The 26,088-nt window shown below is 40.3% G+C and overlaps 1 protein-coding gene and 1 long non-coding RNA gene across 4 annotated transcripts in view; one reads left to right on the top strand and one right to left on the bottom strand.

The window, feature by feature from the left end:
• LOC140504989 (uncharacterized) overlaps nucleotides 1–7,396 on the bottom strand; it is a 106,730-nt gene extending 99,334 nt beyond the window's left edge. The window contains exon 1 of the long non-coding RNA XR_011967304.1: nucleotides 7,231–7,396. This is a non-coding gene — a long non-coding RNA (uncharacterized lncRNA). The remainder of the gene's footprint in view (nucleotides 1–7,230) is intronic.
• Nucleotides 7,397–7,475: 79 nt separating this feature from the next.
• Nucleotides 7,476–26,088, top strand: part of FAM124A (family with sequence similarity 124 member A) — a 121,932-nt gene continuing 103,319 nt past the window's right edge. The window contains exons 1-2 of one of the 3 annotated variants that reach the window (XM_072610491.1): nucleotides 7,476–7,789; nucleotides 25,627–25,658. In XM_072610491.1, coding sequence (XP_072466592.1) covers nucleotides 7,719–7,789; nucleotides 25,627–25,658 — 103 coding nt within the window. In that variant the 5' untranslated portion in view covers nucleotides 7,476–7,718. The remainder of the gene's footprint in view (nucleotides 7,790–25,626; nucleotides 25,659–26,088) is intronic. The other 2 variants (XM_072610489.1, XM_072610490.1) reach the window with 2 other exon arrangements.

Genomic DNA, 26,088 nt, shown 5'->3' with positions numbered 1-26,088 from the left:
TCCTCCCAGAGAGCAGCTAGGTGGCCCAGTGCATATAAAGTGTTAGACCTGGGACTAGAAAGACTCATTCATATTCCTGACTTCAAATCTGACCTCAGATACTTACTAGCTGTGTAATCCTGGGCAAGTCATTTCACCGTTTGCCTCAGTTTCCTCTGAGGAAGCTGGAGAAGAAAATGGCAAATCACTCCAATATCTTTACCAAGAAAACCCCAAATGGGGTCATGAAGAATAAGACATGACTGAAAACAACAGAACAACAGAACCATCCCAGAACTATGGGGCAGTGAAGCACAGCATGCTGCCACAATTCGAGATGAATCATCAGAAAGACTGAGAAGAAAATGAATTCATTTACAATGAGAAGACAAACATCATTGTATTCTTAAGGCTGTTTATTTTTATTTTTGGTTATTCTGAACTTGAAAACACCAACAAAAATGAGCATTATGGTTTAGAAGAAAGGACAAAAAAGGATCAGATATAGAACTGCTGGTCTCAATTGTATACGGGTTATGGACACATACACATATTTATTTATATACATAGATAAATAAACATATGTATACATAACAAATTCACCCAATTATTGTCAAAGATGTACTGCTTATTTCTATCTTCCCCTGAACTCCATTCTGTTTTCTTCTGTGAATTTTTTAGAATTCTTCAATGCTACTCCTTTCTTTTCTTTTCTTTGCATTTTATTTCCATTCCATTCTTCTCTCCCCACCACAATCTCTTCTTGTAATAAAGGAACATAGTCCTATAAAACCAATCCACAGATCGGCCATGTCCAAAACTAAGTGCCTCATCGAACAGGTGCAGTCCATTACGTCTCTGTTAGAAAGGAGCATTTCATTATCAGTCCTCTGGTGTACCAGTTGGTTATTGCGTTTGTCATAGTTCTAAGGTTTGCAGAGTTATTTTCTTTACTAGATTGTAGCCATTGTATAAATTGATTTCCTGGTTCTGCTCATTTCACTCTGTACTAGTTCATATAAGCTTTTCAAAGTTTTAATGAATCCATCCTTTCTATCATTTCTTAAGTACAATTCCATTGCATTCATGTACCATAATTTGTTCAGCAAATTTCCCAATATTTGGGTCCACACACCAGTCCCTTAGTTTTCAGTTCTTTGCGACAACAAAAAGTGCTGCCGTGAACATTTTGTGTGCATGAGTTCTTGGACCTCTTTGGGGTATATGACTAGTAGTGGTAGTCGTGGGTGAAAAGGTATTCATAATTTAGTGACCCGTGTGACCAAAGTCCAAACTGGTTTTCAGAATGGCTATCATCAGATCATAACCTCAGCAACTGTACAGCATACTTACTTCCCACAGTTACTCCAACAGCAGTCATTACCCACTGTCATCCTTGCCAGATGGATGGGTATGAGATGAAGCCTCAGGTTGTTTTAACTCGCACTCATCTCATGACTGATTTAGAGCATGTGATTCTTCGTGTGGGTGTTGATAGCTTAGGTTTCTTCCCTTGAGTACTATCTATTCATATGCTCTAACCATACATCAGTTGAAGAATGGCTCTTACTCTTGCATATCTGAACCAGTTCCCTATAGCATATTTTATATTTCATATCTTCATCAGAAAAAAGATTGTTTCCAGGTTAACTCTTTCTCTTCTGCATTGATCTTGATTGTGCAACTATTTTTCAATTTTACTTAATCAAAATTGGCCATTTTATTTCCTTTGGTTCTCTCTGTCTCTCTGTCTCTCTGTCTCTCTCTCTCTGTCTCTGTCTCTCTCTGTGTCTCTCTGTCTCTGTCTCTCTCTCTGTCTCTCTCTCTGTCTCTCTGTCTCTCTATCTCTGTCTCTCTGTCTCTCTCTCCATCTCTCTATCTCTCTCTGTCTCTCTTTCTCTGTCTTGCCACAGCTGCAAATATTATCTCCTCTACTCCTCTAGCTTGTTTATGAAGTGAATTGTTATATCTAGTTCCTGTACCCACTCCCATTGCCGGTCACATTAATGCACATATAACCTTCCCATTTCTTATTTTCAACCTCTTTCTCCTATTAGAAAACTTCTTAAAGTCACAATCTGTATTGCTGGCTTATTATTTGTATCTCTAGCACCTAGCACAGTGATTAGCATATAGTAAGCACTTAAACACTCTATCTACTCAGCTCTGATCTTTTCTTTAGAAATACTTGAAAACGCTCTATTCCATTTAAGGCACATTCTCTCCCATCTCCTCTTGCCCCCCAGGATTATGTTCAGTCTTGTAGGCTAAATTATTATGATGATAAGCCTTTATCTTTTGGAATATCAGGTTCCAAGATTTTCTCTCCTTTAAAACAGTGACTTCTAAGTCTTCTGTGGCTGTGACTGTGGCTCTTGAGTACTTGAAATCTTTCTAGTTTCTTGAAAGAAAATTTCTTTGACCTAGAAACTGAATTTTGGCTATGATGTTCCTGAAAGTTTTCATCTTAGAGTTTTTAGTTTCACTTTGCTTTCTGGTTATGACAAATCTGAGTAAATTTCCTTTATGATTTACTAAAATATAGTGTTCAGATTGATTGCTTGGTCATGGTTTTCAGAGAGTCTTATAATATAGCAAATATGTTATATTTTATTTAATTTTTAGAAATTATTTTATTGTAATATTTCTCATTGTCTCACTGAGTCATTGAGTTCTGCTTGCTTCATTCTAATTTTCCATTATTAGGCAAAATTTTTCATCTTCAGCTCTAAGCTATTTATTGTCTTTCCAAATTTTTCTTTCAGAGCTCTTAGGGGATAGGTAGTATTCAATGATATGATTAGTATGGAACAAGCGTGGGGAACCTGCAGCCTCAAGACCATATGTGACCCTCTAGGTCCTCAAGTGCAGCTCTTTGATTGAATCCAAACCTCACAAGGTCATTGAGGACCTAGAGGGCCACATGTGGCCTCAAGAGTGCAGGTTCCCTACCTCTGGTATAGAAAATTGCCAAGTGAAGAAACTACCTTTACCAATGGAGGTCAGCCCCTCCTCTTCAGCTTAGAGTATTATTGTGTAGAGCACAGACAAGGTAAGTGATTTGCCCAGAAGTGGTACTTGAACCCACTTCTGACTGGCTTAAAAGAAAGCTCTCTATCCGGTATGACACCAGAGCTCTTATTTCACTCATGATTTTATTTTTTAACATCTTGCTTCATTTAAACATCATCCCCACATGGTTACCGCTTCTGCTTAGCGCTTGTAGTCCCCATTCCTTCCTTTCAGTCTTTTCTCTTGCAGACTGTGGATGTCTCTTTTAAAACCCCTGTGTATGACTTCACCATCTGCCTTCTGGCTCAGAGATCCCCAAAATGCAGATCAATCTCAGCACAAAGAGGAAATGCCTGTCTCACTGAAGTACAAAACTCAAGTGGCCAGTCAGTTCGCAAAACCTTATTACATATCCATATCTTTATAGATATAGACATAGAGATAGTTTGTTGTTATTTCAGTTTCAGTTGTGTCTGCCTCTTTGTGACCTCATTCTAGGGGTTTTCTTGGCAAAGATACTGGAGTGGTTTGCCATTTCCTTCTCTGACCCATTTTACAGATGAAGAAACTGAGGCCCACAGGGTTAAGCGACTTGTCCAGGGGTCACACAGCTAGTAGTAAGTGTCTGAGGCCAGATTTGAACTCAGGAAGTTGAGTCTTCCTAACTCCAGCCAGGCACTCTATCAACTGCACCACCACCCAGCGTCCCCTACTGCCCTTTACAAGGTTCAAATAGGCCACTCAGAGCCTAGCAGGGGCAAACCTTAATATCTCATCATCTTGGTTGCCTGCCTTTTTACATTCTATAATCTCCCTAGGTAGACTGAGAAGACTCAATTGCTCCCCTGATCATTCCCCCAAACACTTTTGATTTTTCCAAGCATTTTAACAAATGGTACTCCATTGTGTCCCTGGAAGTTATATAGCATAAACTTGAGAGTGTGGTGCTCTACTTCAGAATCTAGACTGACACCTCTGTACATGCTGCAAGTGCTTAGTGTAGGTAAGGGCTGGATGGCACTGGGAGCAGGGACTGAGTTTTCATTCATTAAAGAAGAATTATTTGTATTGTCCTGAGACTTTCTAACTCAACAGCTTATCTTGAGCTTCATTTATCCTTCTGCCATCTGCTCCCCTCCCGCTTACATGCAGCACTAGTGGTTTCTTTTGTCTAACTAAATTTGCCAATAGTTGATCATTTTTCTTGTCGTGGTCATAATATTTACGTTCCATGTGGCAGGCTCTTCTAGGGCTTGGCAGAAAAATTATTTTCTGGGTTTTTCTCATTTTTTTTCAAGGCTTTATTTGTCTAGAGAAAGACTTTTCTAAAACAAGATAACTGTTCTTTCAGCTCTCCTCAGACGTCTAGCACCGTGCCTGGTATATTGTAGTGGCCTAATAAATGTTTATTTACTGACTCTCAGTAGTGCTGGTTGCATAGATATTGAATGTTAGAATCACTTAAAGCTTTCAATATTACTGCTGAGTCTTTATATCAGCTGAGGTAGCAAGACTGGAAATATGAAATGGAAGTTAAGTGGCACAGTGGACAGATCAATGAGTGTGGAAACAGGAAGACTCGTGTTCCTGAGTCTTACACTTACTAGCTGTGTGACCTTGGGCAAGTCACTCAACCCTGTTTACCTCAGTTCCTCATCTAGAAAATGAGCTGGAGAAGGAAATGGCAAACCATTCCAGTACCTTTGCCAAGAAAACCCCAAATGGGGCCACAAAGGATCAGACAGGACTGAAATGACTCAACCACCATCATTATAACACCCACCACAAAAAATTTAGCCAATTTTACTCCTTAATTCTGCAACTATTACCAAGCCAACTTTTAACCTGTTTTCTTAGGCTTTTCTCCTCTGTTAAAAATTTTTGCTCTAAAATTCATGATCTATCCTTTGACCATTCTTTGGCACAAACTCCCAAGAAGGACAAAGAGTAAAAGAAAATTCCTGTACACACCAAAATATTCATAACAGCAAGAATCAGTGTAATTTAGTGTATGCATATATATACATAGTGTATATGTATATGGGAAAACCGCCCAGTGGCCAAGTGGGATGATGGGAAGTGATGGCCAAGGAGGGATATTTTTGGTTTGGGTTGATTTGGAGCATTTTTTTGTATTGGGTTTCTTCCCTAGGAACTATATGTTCAATTTCGTAGACTGGCAAGTATGTTGTCGCTACTCAATTACACTGATTGAGCTCCCTATTTTTTAACTGGGATGAAAGAGTTTTGAGAATTACAGCTCTGTAGTATAAACTGAGGCATAGCTAAGCCCCCTTTGTTCCTATTTCTTTTCATCATTTCAAAATGATGAAAAAAAATGCTCCAAATCATTACTAATTGGAGAAATGCAGATTAAAGCAGTTCTGAGGTTCTGCTTCATATTCATCAGATTAGCAAAAATTATCTAAAGTATGATAAATGTTGGAGGGCCTATGGGGAAATGGACACATAGATGCACTCTTCGTGGACCTGTGAATGGGTACAACCATTCTGGGAAGCAATTCAAAATTAAACACAAAAAATTACTAAGGAGTCCTTCGACCCAGCTATACCACGGCTAGGCCTGCACTCAAAAAGAATGAAATAGGAACACAACACAGAATTGGAGACCTCCCTCCAGGGTGACATTGCATACACTACAGACCACTTGAAATGAAAGGGAAAATAGAGAAGAAATTAAGAAAACAGATCACAAGCCTGGCACATGACATAATAGTGATGAGGTGTGGGGGTGGGGGACAACCTTCTATTATTTGGACATCTGCTGGCAAATTCTCTCCTCCTAAAGCAGAGAAGTCAATAATTTATTGATTTACCTTAGCGATGATTTTGTCCTTCAAAAAGTAGAGAAAACAAGGAGGAAAAAGTTCTATTCCTCTCCACCAAGGAGGGACCATTTGCTAGAGTGGCAATACCTGTCATCTTTTAGGCAATTGACACTCATTCTTTCCACAGGTAAAGACAACATATCCCTGATGTGCTAAGGAGGAGAATTATGCCATTTAATTAAATGGTTTTTCTTTTTAAGTAATGTGTCCTTTGACTTGCTTACTGGCAAAAGTATATCCAGTGGGGGCTGGGAGATGGTTGCTTTTAAGCTATGATTTAGAGTGGTTGCTAACTCACAGAATGTCTCCAGACTGGGAAAACTCTGCTAAGGGTCCAGGTGCTACAGAAACAGCACCGATCTTCAGGATACAAAGTCCTTTGCAGGCATTCCCTTATTCAACTTCATCAGGTCCCTTGGCCAATCCATTTTACCAGCTTAAAGTGAAGAATTTGGTTTAAGCTTTCCCCAGAGTGTTAGTAAGAAATAAAAAGCAGAACCAAGTTTCCTACCTGCACATAAAGGCAGTCTTTAGAGAAATATCCAAGTCCTGCAGGACTTACACAATATGATATTATGGACATCATCATTGGGTAATTTAAATGAACTCGAGCTTACCAGCTGGGGGTGAGTACTACCCTGACCTCTGGAGGGCTTTTCCAGCTGAAGAGTCTGCACTAATTATCCTCAGAGTAGCCTCCCACTTATTAGAGTTTTTTCTCTGGGGTTCAAGGTGATTTACTGATAATGGTGATCTCATTAATACAACAAACCCTGGAGACAAGCATGATCCCTGTTTGTTTGTTTTAAAGAATGCTTTTTTTTAAAAATCAAGACAAATTAAGATAGAGAGGGGAACAGTTTTGTGGGATAAATAGCAGACTGATCTTGAAAGAGGGAATAATGAATTCAGTGTTGCAAACTATGAAGAAAAAAAAGAAGAAAAACTTACCTAGATGTCAAACCGGGTCACTGGAGCATCTTATCTTGACTTCAAAGTTCTGCCTCTATATCAAACTTGGGATTTGGGGAGACCTGGGGGGCTTAGTGTAAATTCCCTGATAGACGTTGATAGAAGAACCCACCTTCCTGCTCCCCTTCATAGCATTTGGAGCTAGAAGAGAATTGAGCAGCCCTATTTAGTCCAATCCTTTCATTTTGCAGATAAGGAAATCAAGGCATGCCACCACAGATTTAGAGCTGGATGGAACTTTACAGGCCATTGACTTCCACTCCACTCATTTGGACCACATCATAGCTTTAGAGCTACATGGATATTTGAGGCCAACCCTATTCATTTTGCAGAAAGGGAAACTGAAGCACAGAGTAATTTGCCCAGGATTACACACAGAGGAAATGAACGGGAGGGATTTGAACTCAGATCCTCTTACCTCCAACACCCTACGCATGACAGCCTGTTCGTTCTCTTAACACAAAGAATCTTTGAGCTGAGGGATGCTACGGACAGGAGGGAAAACGTACACCGCGAAGGCAGCACACGAACCAGACACACACAAGCACCCTCGCAGAGAGCTGGGAGGGAGGAGCGTGGCCATAGAGGCAGGAGAGGAGGTGGGAGGGGATGGGAAGGGGTGGGGGGAGGAGGAGGAGGAGGGGGAGGAGGGCGGGGGACGCTCTGACACCCAGTGTGCACAGCCTAGCGAGGAGAAAGAAGGAGGCGGAGAGAGGAGGCGAAGGCGCCGGCCGCTGTCGCAGCCCGAGCGCCTCTGCGAGAGGGGCGATCGGAGAGCAGGGAGCGAGCGCTGTCCGGGGACAGCACCCAGGCGGGACCCAGTGGGCGGGGAGGAAGGAAAGGATAATGCCACCGCTGCTGCTGCTGCCACCCCGGGACACCCAGGAGTCGTGACTCGATCCTGCCATGGACCCGAAGGCGGGCGCGGGCGAGGAGGAGGAGGATGACTGTGTGGACTCGGGAGCTGAGACCGGCGGGTGAGCAGGGCTGGGGGGGATACGGATCTCGGAGCTCAACTGGGGCGCCGGGGAGCGAGCGCGCAGGCTCAGCTGGAGCTGGAGATGCGAAAAGGGGGGCGGCAGGGGCTTCCCCAAGCTCGGGGCGGGGGAGCAAGCGTCGGAAGGGCGCGGGTCCGGGGACGGCGGGGTCCCCCATCCATCCTTGGACCGCTCTACTCCACCATGGGAGTGAGGGGCGAGCTAGAGTGGAGTAGGGAGAGTTTACATGTGGGGGTTACCTTGCTCTCGGGCTGGGCTGTAGATCAAGCCAGCACCTCCATGGGGAAAGACCAGTCTTTCTCGAGAAGCAGAAGTTTTAGGGGGGTCGGTGACAGTTACTAGGGAAGGAGGGCCCCAGTGCCCAAGCTGATGCGGAGGGGAGGCTGGGACCTGCTGTCGGGGCCTGGGGATAGGTGAGCCCACTTGTGTTGGGGAGAGAGTCTAGGAGTGGGTCTCGAGGGCAAAGAGAGCTCTTTTACCGCCCCCTCCCCCACCCTCTGTCCCCTGCCTCTGAACCTCCTATTAAGAGGGGAAGGAGATGCCGCTGCACTTGTTGCTGCCCTGGACTGGCTTTCTTCTTGCCCAAACTCCTAAATTTTGTCTGGAATGTGTGGGTTAGGGTTAGAAAAGACTGCTCTCATCTGCCCCTTACACACACACACACACACACACACACACACACACACACACACACACACATTTATGTTTGTGCGTATATATATATATATACATACATGTGGATGTGGATGTGTATAGTTCTATGTATGCATACGTTAGATACGACAAATCAGGGTATTTTTTGTCTTTGTCTGGCTTTAGAGAGGGGCTTTAGTGCAGACTTCCTGGCCATCCCCTCCCCCAAGTCCTCCCCACCTCAGTTGAATCATTAGAGTGTCTCCCTCCCTTCCTGAGTCACAGACTGTCAACTTTTGAGATAAAGGGGAGGTGGACAAACCTAGTACAATACACTTTTGATTATTTAAATGACATATCATTTCCTATCAGTCAGCAAAATAAAATAATTAGCTCAAAATATCAGTGGAAGAATAATTACTCTTTTCCTAATCACCACTGTTTTCCTGCCCGTAGGACAAAAGGCTGAATGCTATTGCCAGGGCTCCCTACCCAGCTCCTATCTCGAACTGGACTTCCCAGTGCCTCCCCTGCCCAGTCCTCAGGATACAGCTATCGACCTGGGATGACCCGGAGGGGAAAGGGTGGCATCTCTGCTGGAGGAGGCTTGAGGGACGGAGATCTGCTTATGAATCTCATTATGTCCAAACTAGAGAATGAGCCTGGAGCCATAAGAACTCACTCTAGGGTTTGGCTGAACTGCAGGAACTGGGGGAGTTCCTGGAGAGTCCAAGTCTTAGAATGACTGGAGTATTTAGCACTGGAGTTGAACTAGCCTGAGGCTGCGCGCTTTTCTTGTACTTACCATCCCAAACTGAGAAATTTAACCCTCCTGGTGTTGACTGTGCTGGGGACTTCCCTGTTAGTGTTCAACTTTGGTTTCAAAAACTAAATGTAATCAAAAGAGACAATGTAATTTCTAATTTTAAGCTCTTTTGTTATTTTTGTAAATTTGTGAAGTTTATCAACTTTTATTTTAGGGTTTTTGACCTGGAATGTGAATCCAAGAAACCATAATAAGCATCCTATTCTTAGTTCTTTCAAACTGACATTTCAATTCGCTTCCAATTATAATTTCTACTTAAAACAGACAAAAAGGGAGCTTAGCTAGGCTGATGGAAGGCGCTGACCCAGATGGTGACATTATCTTCTAGACTTAGACAGTCAGCAGGACATCTGCTTATGTCTGCCAGCAATGGGCTGTTAATGCCCATTGGGCATGAATGGGCTAGTGGTTTATTGGAGCTCTTTAGAGACTGTGGTACTAAAACTGTGACTGCCATGGGGCAGGCTTAGGTGAAGAATTTTTGTTTTCAGTATCATTCTTAAACTTTGAAGAGAGAAGTGAAAAAGATAACATCTTTTTATATCTTCTTATGTCTAAGTAAGATATCATTAGGTATATTTATTAGGTTGCCTGATCTTTGACACATAGACTTTATTTTCTCCTCTTTTAAACGAGTATTGGTATTTCAGTCTTAGTTTTGTCACCAAAAGCACTATTTCTAGTTTCTGTATTTTTTTTTTCAGTTCTTTGTCACAAAGCAAAATTCCTTTGGCCAGATCTACCCTTTATACTTCTCTCCAATAATTATTGGCTTCTTCAGAATTCAAGTCTGTTTTCTGGGGTCTTAGTCAAGAAACAAATTTTGTTAACTTTTGGGTTGAGTTTAGGGGGATTCACCTCCTGAAAGCTTCCACAGCAATTTTCTTACATAGTTTCATGGAGGCCTGTGACTTCATTCCCTCTGGTTTCAAAACTTCCTCCTCCAATGAATCAGTAGCCCATCTATAATATAGTTTTAAAGAGTGTGATTTGCCCATGTTCATACAATTCATGTGTTAGAACCTATCCTTGAATTATAATCAATACTGCCATTACCTCTGGGAACAGACTGCCCTATCATTCCATACAATGTTTTTGTGACTTCTCAGACCATAGTTCCATGCTTTGACCTCCCTCCACTATCTGTGTTGCTCTCCCACTAAATATAAGATCCTTGATCTCTTTCATTTGTAATCTTTTTCTTTCTCACTCGTTCCATCTTCTGCTTTTTAATGAGACATGACTCCGTCCTGATGACATGGCTTCCCCACCACCTTTTCCAGTACTCCATATCCCTATAATTCACTGCTTGTAAATCAGAATTCTCTTAGCTCATTTTTTGTCAGTTGGTGTTTGACTCATAGGCTTTCTCACTCTCTTCTTTTCTCATACTAGGGGATTTCAACATGCATATTGATATCCCTTCAAACACCTTAACATCCAGGTTCCTTAATTTTATCCAGTTTCCATGTTCCTTTACTCTGTCTCACATACAGATGATCAAACTCTTGATTTTGCCATCCCCCAGAAAGGTTCTACTTTCTTCTTCATGGCCCCTGAAATTTTTTTTTTTCTGATGATAGTCTTTTATTGTTCCATCTTTTCCTATGCTTTTTAACCCCACACTACCTCCCAACATATACACACACCACTTTTTCTCCTGACTATGACCTCCATGCCCTGCACCCCTCAGTTCTTTTTCAGACAACCATCCTTGCATTAGCTCTACCCTCCTTCCTTCTTTCTTTCCTTCCTTTCTTCTTTTATTCCTTCCTTCCTTCCTTCTTTCTCTCATTCTCTCCTTTGTTTAACCAGCTCTTGGTAGTGAACATAATGGTGAACAACTCTTTACTATTCTCTGTCTTTGAATCCCTTTCCTACATGTCCTGTTACTCATCATGCCTTACCAGATCCCAACCTCACCTGAATCTGTCTGCGTCCTTGATTATTCATGTGCTGCTGATTAGAGCTGAAAGAAATCATGAAACTATGCAGAAAGATTTTCAGATTTTTGTTATCTAATCACAACTGGGCCCTCCTGCAGCAAGGCAAACGTTCTATTCTCTACAACAACTGTGTTAAATCTTCTTGTCTCTCCTTAAGCCTTCTACTCTCTCTACTGATGACCTTATTTCACCAAATATTTCACCAAAAAGAGACAAATCAGAATTCTCTTAGCTTATTTTTGTCACTTGGTGTTTGACTCGTAGGCTTTTGTCAAAATGTTCCTTCTTCTCCACATCTTTGTCCATTACCACCTCCTTTCAAGTCCCAGCTGATGAGGTAGCCTTTGTCCTTGCTAAGGTAAACCCTAGTGTCCTCAATCCTATCCCCTTTTGACTTCTCTAGCAAATTTCTCCTACTATCATCACTCTTCCCTCATTAATCTTCAGTCTCCCTCTACTTACTGGTTCCTTCCCTTTTGCCTATAAATATGTCCATTTCTCCTCATCTTAAAAACAAAACAAAACAAAACAACTCTCCCTGATACTACCATCCCCACTAACAATTATCCTACATCTCTCCTCCCACTTGTAGCTAAACTCTTTGAGGATGATGCTTTCCTTCATGCCTCTACTTTCTCTCCTCTCTCTCACTTCTAAACATCTGCAATCTTGCTTCTCATTTCATTATTCAATTGAAATGTCAGTTTCCAAAGTTACTGATGGTCTCTTAATTGCCAATCTTAATGTCCTCTCCTCAATTTTTGTCTTTCTTGACTAGTGGTGTAGTGGATAAAGAACTGGGCTTTGAATTAGGAAGACCTGAATTAAAATACAACCTCAGACATTTACTAGTTGTGTGACCTTGGACAAGTCAACCTTTGTCTCAGTTTCCCCAACTGTATAATGAAGAAAATAATATCAATTATCTCTCAGGGTTGTTGTGAGAATCAAGTGAGATAATATTAGCACAGTGCTAATCCATAATCTCCTCTTCTATCCTCCCATCTTTTCATCGTCGTGTATTATTGTCAGAGCACGACCATCTTTCCAGATAACAAACAAATGAATACAAAGTAAGCCATATACAGGATAGATAGGAAATAATGCCTGACACTTAGCGCTCATATTTATACTGTTTCCTTCCTTCCTCTCTAAAGCCTTTGACACTGTCAATCACCTCCTCTTGGATTCTCTTTCCTCATTAGTTTTTCATGATATTGCTCTCTCCTGGTTCTTGTCTATCTAGTGACCATCTCCAGTCATCCTGATCTATATCTTGCCCCTGGATCCAAATGGCTCCAGAAGAGAAAGTGAGGCTAGTGACTTTGCATAGCTTCCTCTCGCTTCAATCCAATTCACCTGTATGTCATGGCATCACCTCCCTGATGTCATGGTCCTTTTCAAGGAGGAAGGACAAACAATTAACTGTCCAACTACTCCTCAATTTCCTCTGCTAGTCCTTCATCCATGTCTTCCTCACTGTCTGTGAATATCCCACAAGTCTCTCTTCTGGGCATTCTTTTATTTTTTTGCTTTATTTTACTTAACTTGATGATCTTATAGATTCAGTTATCTTCTCTATGCAGCTGATATCCAGCTCTAGTCTCTCATTTGAGGTTGTCACTCATCTCCAGTGGCCTCTTGGGCATCTCATATTGAAGACATTTCAAACTCACCATGCCTGAAACAGAACCCATAATCTTGTCCCCTTCTTTTCCTCCCATGTTTCCATCTTTTGCATCACTGTCCAGAGCACCACCATTCTTCCAGGCATCCAGGCTCACAAATTCAGTGTCCTCATCAAATTTTACCTCTCACTTGCCCCACATACCCAATCTCTTTTCAAATCTTCCTTTGTGGCATCTTATGTCCATCTCTTTCTCTCTGCTCATATAGAAACAAGCTTAGTTCAGAAACTCGTTTCTTGCCTGGGTTACTACAGTGACTTTCTGATTGGTCTCCCTGCTTCAGGTCTTTCCCCACTCCAATCCATCCTTTGCTAAGCTGATAAGGTGATTTCTGTTATAAAATATAGGTCTGACCTCACCACTCCCCTGGTTCGTGAGCTCTCTGTGTGTAGGTGACTCCCTCTTATCTCTGATATCAAATATAAACTTTGTTTGGGATTTAAAGCCTTTTGTATCTTCTTTCCTGTCTTCCTATGCTTCTCTCCTCTCCCTGCTCTCTGTGATCAGGCACCGACCTTGCTGTTCACATTCCATCTTTGACTTTGCCTTGTCCCCCCAAGGCCAGAATGCTCTGCTCTCTCACCTCCTAATATCCTCAGTTGCCTTCAAAACTCAGAACAAAGTTCACCTTCTGTAGGAGGCCTTTTGTGGTCTACCTGTTCTATCCCCCAGTCTTTCCATCCCCTTTGAGGGTATCCTTCATCCACTCCCTATATATCTTACATGTACCAAGTAATTTTGGGGGCAGTTAGGTGGCATAGTCAAGAGAATACTGGTCTAGGATTCAGGAAGATTCATCTTCATGAGGTCAAATCCAGCCTCAGAAACTTACTTAGCTGTGTGCTCCTGGGCAAGCCAATTTACCTTGTTTGCCTCAGTTTCTTCATCTATAAAATGGGCTGGAGAAGGGAATATCAAACCACTCCAATATCTTTGCCAAGAAAACTCCAAATGGGGTCGTGAAGAGTGGACATGACTGAACACCACCATCCAGTGGTTTATATGGTTCCTGTGCCATGAGAAAGTATGCTTCCTGAGGCCAGGCACTGGTGTTTTTTTGTTTTAATTAGTATCTTTATAATTTAGCACTATCTGACATATAGTAGTAGTTAACTTACTCACTGAGGGCAAAGAGTATCTTGCTTTGCTATTTGTATTGTCACTGTTTAGCACAGTGCTTGGCACATGGTTAAAAACTTAATAAACATTGTGAATTCATTCAATTCATTCATAAATGACTTAACTATAAGGCCAAATCAAGGCACCTGGTGGCTCAGGAGATACAGAGCTGGGAGTGCGGTCAGGGACGATCTAAGTTCCAATCTGCCCTCTGACACATATAAGCCGTGTGGCCTTGGGCAAGTCATTTGATCTCAGTTTTCTCAACTGTAAAGTGGTGATAACAATAGCAACTACTTCGAAGAGTTGTTGTAAGGATCAAATAAGATCGTCTTTATTTAAAAGTGCTTGGCACGGAGTTAGTGTTTAATTAATGTTTATTCCTTTCTCGTCTGCTTCCCTCCCAAATCCCTGTATCATAATAACAGCTCACATTTTTCCAGCAGTGTGAAGCTTATAGAGATATCCCTCAACCTTTGTAGACTTATTCACATTAGTTACCTTTACATACGGTGTGTTTTAACTAAACTGGCCTTCTTGCTGGTGAACACCTATGACATTCTGTGTCCCATCTCCCATGAGAAGAAAAAACACCCTCCTCCTCTCTACCTCTTAGAATCTCTAGCTATTTTCAGACTCAGCATGTTCCACCTTCCACACAAAGCCTTCCTGCATGCCCATAGATCCTTCCCCTCTAATAATTATTGTTCAATCTTTTCTGACTCTTTGTGACCCCACTTGGAGATTTCTTGGCAAAGATACTGGAGTGATTTACTATTTCTTTTTCCAGCTCATTTTACAGATGAGGAAACCAAGGCAAACAGGATTAAGTGACTTGCCCAGGGTCATATAACCAGTAAGTGTCTGAGGCTTGATTTGAACTCAAGCCTTCCTGACTCCAGGCCCAGCGTTCTATCCATTGTACCACCTGGCTGCCTGTATGGTAATGCATCACCATAAATATAGGTTGCAATTAATCAGTTTGAATGAAAGTGGCAGTTAAAAACTTTCCTTGCTTGGATGTTAAAAAAGAGCTATCAGAAAGATAGACTTTGTCTTTTCATTATTTAATATTCAATCGGCTTTTTGCCCATTTGCCCAGCAGCAAATGCTATAGATCAGAGTAAACAAAGAAACATGTTATGGTCAATGTTATCTACCCAGCTACCTGTATACTGTTAATTAGTTCAAATCATTGTACCCTTTCAGTCTTTAATGAATTCTCATGCTTTTTGCCCTGACATTCTTCTCTTTGCTTGGTATGGCTTCACCGCTGCCCAACATATCCTTCAAGCCAAGAATGTAAGCAAGGTGGTATTCTTTGGCTGTAAATGATTTCGGTTGGAAGCTACAATTTCCCAAATACACTTGAAAGCGGGCTTTGTACTTCAGCATGCTTTTTAGTGCCTACGGCTGACAAGCAGACTGCTAGACACTAGTAAACTATTTTAAGTAACCGAATCCCCTTAACAAAGGGACAGGCAAGATTGTTTTATATCTACACAAAGGAAATAGAACAAGTGAGGCTTGGCTTTAGAATGACAGTTAGTAAGATTTGTCCACTGAACCGCTCTTTCAAGTAGGACTACACTAAGTGGATTCATTTCTTTGGATATCATAATCAGCCTTTGCAGGATCAGCCCCTTCACGTCATCCTCAAACCACTGAATCAGGGTCATACAGTGTCCTTTACCTGTGGCTCCCCTCCAGTCGATACTATCATAGAATTAGGAGGTGAGAGCCAGGCCATGAATCAAGTGTTTTCAGAATGGATAGATAAGAAAGAATGAATTGAAGAAACCAAGTCTGAAATAGATAGGAAGAATGGTAGGGAGAAGTCATAGCATTTCTTCTTTCTGATCAAGAGAAGGTGATACATTTATTACTTACTATAGATCTTTGTTTTCCTTAGTTCACCAGATTTACATAGTGTCTGATCCAGGGCCCTGGACACTTGCTGAAAGTTAATACCAATGAGGTTTGTGATATAGTGAATGATATTATGCAAAGAATATTTTAGGAAAATGTAATTGAACCAGAAATTAGCCAAAAAACTCTACTGTTCACTGTCTGAGCTCACCAAGTATGCATATTTTATAAATGTAGAGGAGGGGGAAGAGGGTGATGGAATGATCCCAACTTGCCTAGGGCACTTAGCTAGGAAGTGTCAAAGATAGGATTTGAACTCCAGTGTTCTTGATTTTAAGACCAACACTCTAGCCATTAAGCTAAACTGCCTCATATCTCTGTTATGGATAGATTAATGCAATTTAGTTCCACCTACCAATTACGTAACCATGGAGTCAATCAATCCTAACTTTCCAGCCCCTATAGTGTTGAGTTGATAGTAGGTTATTCCCTATTGGAAGCCTCTCAAGAGGTTCCCGAATTAGAAGCTGGCTTACAGCTAAAGGTTCTGATATGGCATCTAGCTGATGTTTGGATCTAAATAAATATAGAGCTATATATGTGTGTTTATATGTATATGTATCTATAATGTATGTATGTATATATGTATGCACACATGTTATGTATGTATATACACACATATTGTGTAGGTATGTGTATGTGTATACACACACAGTGATGGTTCTAAAGTGCAATAATACCACTTTACTATTCATAAAATATGTCCCATACAAAACTTATTAAATGTTAATCAATCAATAAATAAACATTTATTAAGTGCCTACTGTGTGCAAGGCACCATGCTAGGTGCTGATGGTGCAAAGTCAGAAATGAAACAGGCCCTGCTCCATCCAAATCCACTGAGACCAACTAGAGATAAATGTGGTGTAGTAAAGGGTGAGCACTAGCTCTGAAGTTATTAGACATGGGTGCAAATCCTGCTTGCTTATCACCTGATTAACTTAGGCAAGTCATGTAATTTTGGGGAGTTTCAGTTTTCTTTCATCTAAAATGAGGGAGTTTGATTTCAGATGAACTTTTAATTCATTTTAAGTTCTATGATTATACTAAGTCCTTGCTGCCAGGTGGCACTGTGGATAGAGTGTCAGATCTAGAGTTAAGAAGACTCATCTTCCTGAGTTCAAATCTGGCCTCAGATACTAGCTGCGTGACCCTGGGCAAGTCATTTAACTTTGTTTGCCTGAGTTTCCTCATCTTAAAATGAGCTGGAGAAGGAAGTGGTCAGCCACTCCAGTATCTTTGCCAAGAAAACCCCAAATGGGGTAGTGAAGAGTTGCACGTGAAAATGACTATATATGTTAACCTATCACATATGTACAATCTATTATATCCTGTCATGAAATTTGCAATTAGTCATTTCAACTGAGAAAACTAGAAAATTTTAAACATTTTCTTACAAAATCGTTATAGTATTTTATCTCCAGTCATTAAACATCTTAAGGATGTTACTATTTCAAACTAAAAATAGAAGTAGCTAAGTAGAGTTGTCATATTTTGGCATTTACATGGACATTCTTTGAATAAAATGTGCTTTCGTATATTTAAAGTGTTCCCATCTGAGATTGTGGTGTAGCAGAGTAATACAGCGGGAAAACTTGCCTCAGCTTTTCACTGTGTAACCTTGGGAAAATCACTTAGTCCTTTCTGGGTTTCAGTTTCCATATGAATCAAACAAGGTGTTTGGACTAGATGATCTCTGAGATTTCTTCTGTTTTTCAAATTCAATAATTACTAAGGAATTTCATTTGATAAGAGAAAGCCAAATGCTATTTTCCTTCCATTTTTTTCTACTGGCATTATGTTCTCTGTTAGGTCATTTAAATAAGCAGTAGGAATACTTTCAAAAATATTTTTAGTTCAATGTGTTCAATTTTTTTTTTAATTGGAAAGAATCATGATATTTAGCTTGTAATGACAGCTGTAAAGTTGAGAGAGCATGATGGAGTATGCACCAGTAAAATTAGGGAGAATACATCAATTCATCCTAACGCCTTTGTCACTGAGTTGCCAAAGTTGTGACCTAATCAGCAGGGCTGACTTGGGATCTATGAAGAATGGAGTGTTGTTGTAGTCCTGAGTGCATGTCATAATAGAGGACCTGGGGTCAAGAGATCTAATTTAGAACTGTGACTTAAACATCTGCCAGCTGTCACATTGGGAAAGTCATTTCACCTCACCAGTCTTCAGTTTCCTCCTCTGTAAAATGGGAATAATATTTCTACTATTTACCTTTCAGGGCTACGGCAAGGAAGGTGTTTGGTAAATCTTGTAGTGTAATAAAGATGGCTCAACATAACAATTTATGTAAATGATCTTGGGGGCTGAACCAAGGAATTAGTATGTTAGCCCCACACCTAGAGAAACCTTGGAATATGTGTTGTGTCTAAGACATGCTACCTATAAAGTATTTCCTCCTTTAACTAGGAAAATAGGATTCAGGAATGACATTGTCTAGGAACTCCACTCTTGGGCCATGTGGGTGAGCACATCCTTCTTAACATGTGCTTCTGCCACAAGGAAGCTCTTGGGTGAGAAGGAAGATCTGCTCCTTCCTGTTGAACTCTCAGAATTTCTCCAGTAGTAAAACAGGAAGGAAAATGAATGAGCAGTTTTGTTGGTTTCTTTTTATAGAACCTTCTGTGAGGAGGGTTCCTTCCAACAAGGGTTCATCCTGCCAAGAAACCAAGTCAACCAATTTATCATGCAGCCCCTATCATTAAAATTTATCCTCTGGGATAGCACTTCTTAAATTGTGGGTTGAGACCCCATACAGGTCTCGACTTACAGTTTAAGTGCTGAAGTGTTCTAGAGTGAGAAAGTTTAAGAAGCCCTGCTCGAAGGAAGAAGGGGTTCTTAATCTTTTTTGTATCATGAACTCTTTTGGCAGTCTGGTAAAATTTATGAATCCCTTTTCAGAAAAAAATACTTTTAAATACATAAAATACATAGCATCACAAAATAAATTTTATTGAAATGCAGTTATCAAAATATTTTCAAAAACAAGTTCCTGGCACCAGTTTAATAACTCCTGTTCTAGAGACGTGTCTATATGCTTTATACGGAGATGCAATCAAAAGTCCTAATGAAAGGCTTGCTGCAGCAAGCTAATCATATGGATTCATCATCAAGTTTTTATTAAGGGTCTATTATGTGCCAGGCTTTATTCTAGAGGCTGAGATACAAAGACCAAAACAAAATACTTCAAAGAACTTGCATTCTATCAAGGAGAAGCAACATACACACCTAAAAATAAATCTAAAATATATGCAGAATAGGTTAGAGAGCAGGAAGGTGGTGTAATGGATAGAGGTCTATACTTGGACTCATCTTCCTGAGTTCAGATTTGGCCTCAGACACTTACTAGCTGTGTGACCCTGGGCAAATCACTTAACCCTATTTGCCTCAATTTCCTCATCTGTAAAATGAGTTGAGAAATCAATGGCAAAAGACTCCAGTTGTCTTTGCCAAGAAAACCCCAAATGGGGTCCCAGAGAGTCAGACATGACTGAAACAACTAAGCAACAAGCAATAGCAGTTAGAGATAATTTCCAAAGAGAAGCCTCTGGCAACCAAGGGAATCCAGACAGGCCTTCTGTAGGAAAGGGTGCATGAGCTGAGCTTTGAAGCAAACTGGGGATTCTGAGGCAAACCCGAGGAAGCAGTGCCTTTGCAGGCTTGGGAACCAGACTACATAAAGATCAAAGATGGCTTGTCGTATATATAGAGAATAGCAAGCACATTTTTTTCTGCTTAGCCATTTTTTTAGTCATGCCTGAGTCTTGGTGACTCCATTTGAGGTTTTCTTGGCATTTTCCATATCCTTCTCCAACACATTTTACAGATGAGAAAACTGAGGCAAATAGGGTTAAGTGATTTGCCCAGGATCACATAGCTAGTAAGTGTCTGAGGCCAGATTTGAACTCAGGAAAATGAGTCTTACTGACTCCACTCCAGGCACTCTATCCACTGAACCACCTAGCTGGTCCAGCAAGCAATAGGCAAGTCTAACTAAAACATAGAGTATGTGAGGGAGAGAAACATGCAAAAAGCTTTTAAATGTAAACTGAAGTCAGTTTGCAACGTGTTTTTAAAGCCAAATAAGGAATTGCCTTGATTAACTACACTCTTGCTCGAGTTAATTATTAGTAGTCTCTGACAATCAAATAGCAATGCCTTTGGGTGCACTGGTCCACAGCCTCGATTCTGAGGAGCTCTCTGGAGCTGTGGGAAGACAACTCACTCATTCCAAGAATTACCTTTTTGGAGATTGCTTTCCCCAGAGCTATCTATGCATGGAGTCCTCTGCAGTGTACATGAGACACTCCCCAAATTAACAATTCATTGTAAGAGTCTGTATGTCTCATACCTGATGACCCTGAGCTTACACTCACCCCCATTCCTACCCCCCCAAAACACATAGTCATATAAAGTTCCTCTGGGCTCGTGTACATTACTGCTTGTCAGGATCTCTCTCTCTGTCTCAATCTCTTTCTGTCTCTCTGTCTCCCTCCCTCTCTCTCTCTTTCTAGATACATATATGTATATACATATACACATACATATATGCATGTAATATACATGTATATGTGCACATGTATATGTATATTTATCACATTTATGTAGTGTTTTAAGGCTTACAGAGAACTTTACAAATATGTCATTTGATCCTTACAACAACCTTGAAAGATAGGTGCTATTATTATCCCCATTTCATAGATGAGGAAACTGAGGTAGGCATCAGTTAAGTGACTCACCCAGGGTCTCAAAGCTAGTAAGTGGGTGGATTGCTTCCTGACTCCAGACCCATGGAATGCTCTGTGCACTCCTCCACCTTTCCTTTTTTTTTGAGGAAAGCAAAACTAAAAAGGAAAAGTGAAATTAGAATCTTACATTAGGAAAAAGTGATAAATGAAAAAAGAAAAGAAAGATTTTTCCCTTCAAAAGAAAAGGCATTGGAGGATGGTTAAGGAGTCCAGCAAACCCCTTTCTACTGACCCAAATTCAGTAGGAATTTCCAAAAGATAGGCTTGTGTCAGACAGTTTTGAGGATTGCCTCTTGAGTGCACACTATATCGATGCAAACAGCTTAGGTCTATGAAACAAAATCAGAACTCAAAAAATCAATTCAGGATGAACTGCTTTAATTTACATGATCTTAAGGGGAGTAATTCAACTGCAATGGCAACTCTTACATCCTGGACTCATACAACTGAGGTTCAGACTTGGAGGATACCCTGAAATATCACAGAGTCTTCACCTCATGGCTCTAGTCCTCTTAACAGGATGTTAATAAGTATATCCATACCTGCTATGGGCATATACAGTCACAAGTTCCAAAGGGTGGTAAACTCATCAAAGCGATCATTTGATCCCCCTGGATCTTACCCTATATATCAATAACATATTCATGAATCAAGTTCTAGATTGGGCACATCTTTGAATCCCTACCCAAAGAATAGGAACTTAATGGAGATGAAGTCATGAAGGATCTTTAGTCATGTTTCTTTTCTTAGAGAGACAAATTCCACTCAGCAGTTTTTTCAGTGTGGATGCTTGTACTTGGCAATTTCACACCATCCTCATATCACCTCTCTCTTTCTTTATTATACCAGTAACCCTCTGGGGTTTCTTATTGAGGTGAAATATGTCAAGATATCCTTCCTCATTGTGCCAAAAAATCAAAGGCACAATAGTGGTACCTACCTTCTGCTGCCAAAATAGAAGGTGCCACTGTGAAGGATTTCTTCCAGCACTATGGCCCATACTCTGTACAATGGTACAGGAATGCTTATTAAGGTTTGTGTTTGTGTTTTATATTCTTGCATGCCTATTTCTAATATTATTGTACTGCAGTTTTACATTTCCATAAAGAGATAATTGATATGGTGGTAAAAAGGTCAAATTAATATTACCTTGAGTTTCTCCCATATTGGTTTCTAGTGCATTGATTTTACAATGTATTTGATTTTATGTTGTATTGCTTTTTAATAATTGAGTCTGCATCTGCCTAAAGCTGCCTTTGAACCATTGAGTTGAACTCAGGAATTTAACTTTCCTTCTGAATTAGTTTAAAGCTGCAATTAAAAGAAAAGTTATTATCTGTCATGCAGATAGCCCCTGGGATGCTTCCAGGACATATGTTTGTTATCTTTAAGTTCCCCAGGTTAACATGGTACCATCCCCAAAAGATATGTCAACTCTTCTTGCCTGTCCTTGTGCAATTAGGGAAATTCTTCTCTCTTCCAAGGAGACAGAAGTCTGATAGTTTTGATCCCCTAGCAAAGATTACAAGATGCTGGATGCATCCTATCAAACAGTTAACATTTCTTAATTATCAGAGTGGGGTGGTTACTAGCCTCATTTTGGGGGGTAGCCTGCCTTCCTTGATGTAGCCAGTCATGTTGTCCCTACTCCCATGAGGCTGTCTACTCTGTAACTAAGCACATTTTTTCCCACCTACTCAACTCTGTTTTTTGTTCGTATGTACTTCCCAAAAACATACAATGGCTAGTAAGCCCTACCTTGGAGTCTTCAGTTATTGAGCACTCATAGACTCAATTTATTGATTCCTGCTAGCCTTACTAATAAATTGATTATGCTTAGAGTCTTGTCTCTCAGTTTACCTTAATTTTCAAATGCAGCAGTACACAAAACATTGGAGAACTGGGTTTAAAAATTTATAGCCAAACAACTTAACCTTCCTGTGTTGTATTTTCTTCCTCATCTATGGATTAGGGTTGACAATCACTGAACTTCAGAGTTTACAAAATTAGAGTAAAACAAGTTTTTATATGTTTTATTCATGTCTTTTGTTTTTTATACTCTGTTTCTTGACTTCCCATAGATTCTTCTCTTTTAACAAAGAACAATAGTTAAGAAAAATCATATCTTGTATAATATGCAACATTCCACATCTGCGTGCCCTCTCTACCTAGAACAAACTAGAACCAATTAATGAATGCAGGAAAAAACATTTATTAAGTGTCTTCTAAGTGACCAGCACTGTGCTCAGTGAACCCTGAGGTCACAAAAACAAGCCAGCAAGACAATTCTTGCTTGCATTCTAATGGAGGAAGATGCCAAAGAGGGTGCCAGAAGCTGAGTGGGGAGAATTTGAACATAGCCTCAGGGTTTAGAAATGGGACAGAGGTGTTGTGGTGGCCTGGTTAAGGGCCAGAGAATTCAAAGATTTCAGAGCTGAGGATCCTGGGGGCAAAACCTGAGTTCCTGTGGGAAAGGGATAAAAAAGTTGGTTAGAGCAAGGGTGGAATGACCTGGAACTGGTTGGGAAGTGATGTCTCAATTGCATTTTATCTGAGTTTAGTCGATTTAGTGCTGTTTTCATTTACATTATGTAGTCATTATGTATATTGTTTCACTAATCTTTCTTTAAATTCTCCTGTGTTTTTCTGAATTCTTTATATTTGTTTTGTCTTGTGGAGTAATATAATCCCATTACATTCAAGTCCCATGGCTTATTAGGCCATTCCACAGGTATTGGACACACACTTGTTTCCACATATTTTTTTCTGGGCAGCTAAATGATACAGTAAATAGAATACCAGGTCCAGTGTCAAGTAGACCTGAATTAAAATCCAGCCTCAAACACTTAGTAGCTGTGAGTCTGGGCCAGTCACTTAATCTCTGTTTGCCTCAATTTCCCTAAAAGTGGGGATAATAATAGTTTCTACCTCCCACCGTTGTAAGGAAGTTCAAACATGATAATATTCATAAAGTGCCTAGACCATATTAAGTGCTTTATAAATTTTAGTTATTATTATTTGTATGGTAAGAAGTGATACTCTGAATATTTTGACATACTATGTGCTAGCCACTGGCAAAAGACAGCCCCTGCCTTCAAGGAACTTGCAATCTATGGGGATTGTCTATCCTCCATCTTCTCAGAGTATTGATCTACTAATGGTATATTTCTAGGTCAAAGGATCCCCTAGCAAAGATTACAAGGTGCTGGATGCATCCCATAAAACAATGAACATTTCTTAATTCTCAGAGTGGGGTGGTTGCCAGATCCACATGGGTGAAAATAGCAAGAAAATAACAGTTTAGTGGTTTCTGTTGCTTAATTGTGATGACTGTTCACACATCCATCAATAATCATTTATCAGGCACTTACTTACTATGTTCCAATCACTATTTGAAACACCAGGGAATGCAAAGATGAAAGTGAAATAAATGGGTTCTGTAGTCAAGGAGTTAACATTATCATGGGAGAGACAACATGTAGACATGCAAGGATATACAGATTCCATAGGAAATGAATACTAGGTAGTTTGGGGAGGGGGCTAACCTGTAACTGGACAATGAGAACAGGCTTCATGAGGAAGGTGGAGCTTGAAAGTGCCTAGTAGGAAAGTAGGGGCTTCAGAGAAGCAGAAAGGGTTGGGAGGGTGGGGGAGTGCATTCCAGGCATTCCAGGCAGTCAGTGCAAAGGTACCCATATGGGAAGTCCAAGGTTGTGTATGTGGAACATTGACTAGGACAATATGGCTGGATCCTATAAGAAGTCTGGGATGGTAGGATAGAACTAGTCTGTGAAGAGATTTAAATGTTAAGAAGAGAAGTTTATATCTGGCCCTCCAGGTAGTAGGGAACCATTGAAATCTGTTGAGCAGAAGAATGACACCTACAAAAATCACTTCCTTCATTGTATCAAGATAGATTAGAGAGAGAGGCCTGAAGTAAGGAGACAACAACAAAACATAGACTAGGCATAAAAGGTGACAAGGGCCTGAATTAGGGTGATGCCTGCATGAATGAAAAAAATAAAAATCTTGGAGATCTTATGGAGATCAAAATGATGAGATTTGGCATCTGATTGTATGGAATAAATGAGAGAGAGCTGATGCCAAGATTTTGAACTTGAATGACTGAAAATATGGTAGTGCCCTTGATACTAAAAAGAGGAGTTTGGAAGAGGAGTGATTGGAGGTGAGGTAGATGAGGAGTTGTCTTTTGGACATATTGAATTTGCGATGATTATTGAACATCTAGTTGGAAATGTCCACTAAGCAGTTTGTGATATAAGACAGGAGTTTAGAAGAAAGACAAGGAGAGAATATATAGCTCAATCTGAGAGTAATCTACATAGACAGAGTAATCAAACCCATGGGAGCTGATGAGAGTCACAGAAAGAGTGTAGGGAAAGAAGAGATGGCCTGAGACAAAACCTTGGCAGATACCCATAATTAATGGATGTGCTATGGAAATGTCAACTCTTACTATCTTTTGGAATTTAGTCTGATGAAACTTTAAATGGCAGATGACCAGTCCCAATATAAGCAAATCCCATGTTAAAAATAAATACATAGATTTTAGTCTGGTGAATGTTGCATAAGACTAGATGTATAGCGTGAACATAGATGAATCATTAGATGTAGTGGAAACAGCACTGGTTTTAGAGGTGCAAGTCTTGGTTTTAAATTTTGGTTTTGTGATTAACTTAATGGCTATATGATAATGGTCAGGTCACCTACCTTTTCAGAGACTGTTTCCCTAAACACAAAATGAGGGGAATCATGTTACCACATAAGGCTGTTGTTGGGAAAGTGCTTTGGAAAGCCTAATGTCCTATATGAACATGAATTGCTTCTATTGTTTGGATAAAGAAAAATTAGATGGTACAACTATACTTACACTAAGGTTTTTATATTTCAGGTCAGACTACAGCCATATGTCCTCTACCAGCAGTAAGTATCACTTGAAAAGTCATTCTTCATTTTCTTAAAAATTATTCCTCTCCTTGCTTCTATTTCTCTAATGTACATATGGGACAGTGGAAAGACCACCGGATCTCAAGTCAATCAGATACCAGTCACAGATTGGCCACTTGTTATTTGTGTGGCCATGGGCAAATCTGCTAACCTCTCTGAGCCTCAGTTCTCTCATTTGTAAAATGGGAATGATGGCAGTTGAACTACCTTCTTCACACATTTGCTATGAAAAAAGCACTTTGGATATTCGGAAGTACTATGTAAATGTGAGGTTACTATTTTGTTGAAATAGTGTACAAACCATAAAATGTTCTTTAAATGCAAGATGTCATTAATAATGGTGAAAATAGCAAGAATAATGCATCAACAGATTTATCATCCCCAAATCAGATGCTAAAGACCATGC

This window comes from Notamacropus eugenii, chromosome 5 (assembly GCF_028372415.1).
Source record: "Notamacropus eugenii isolate mMacEug1 chromosome 5, mMacEug1.pri_v2, whole genome shotgun sequence".
In the NCBI taxonomy this organism is placed as follows: Eukaryota; Metazoa; Chordata; class Mammalia; order Diprotodontia; family Macropodidae; genus Notamacropus; species Notamacropus eugenii.
Note: the sequence above shows the minus strand (reverse complement) of the source record. Positions and strands in the feature narration are given on the sequence as shown.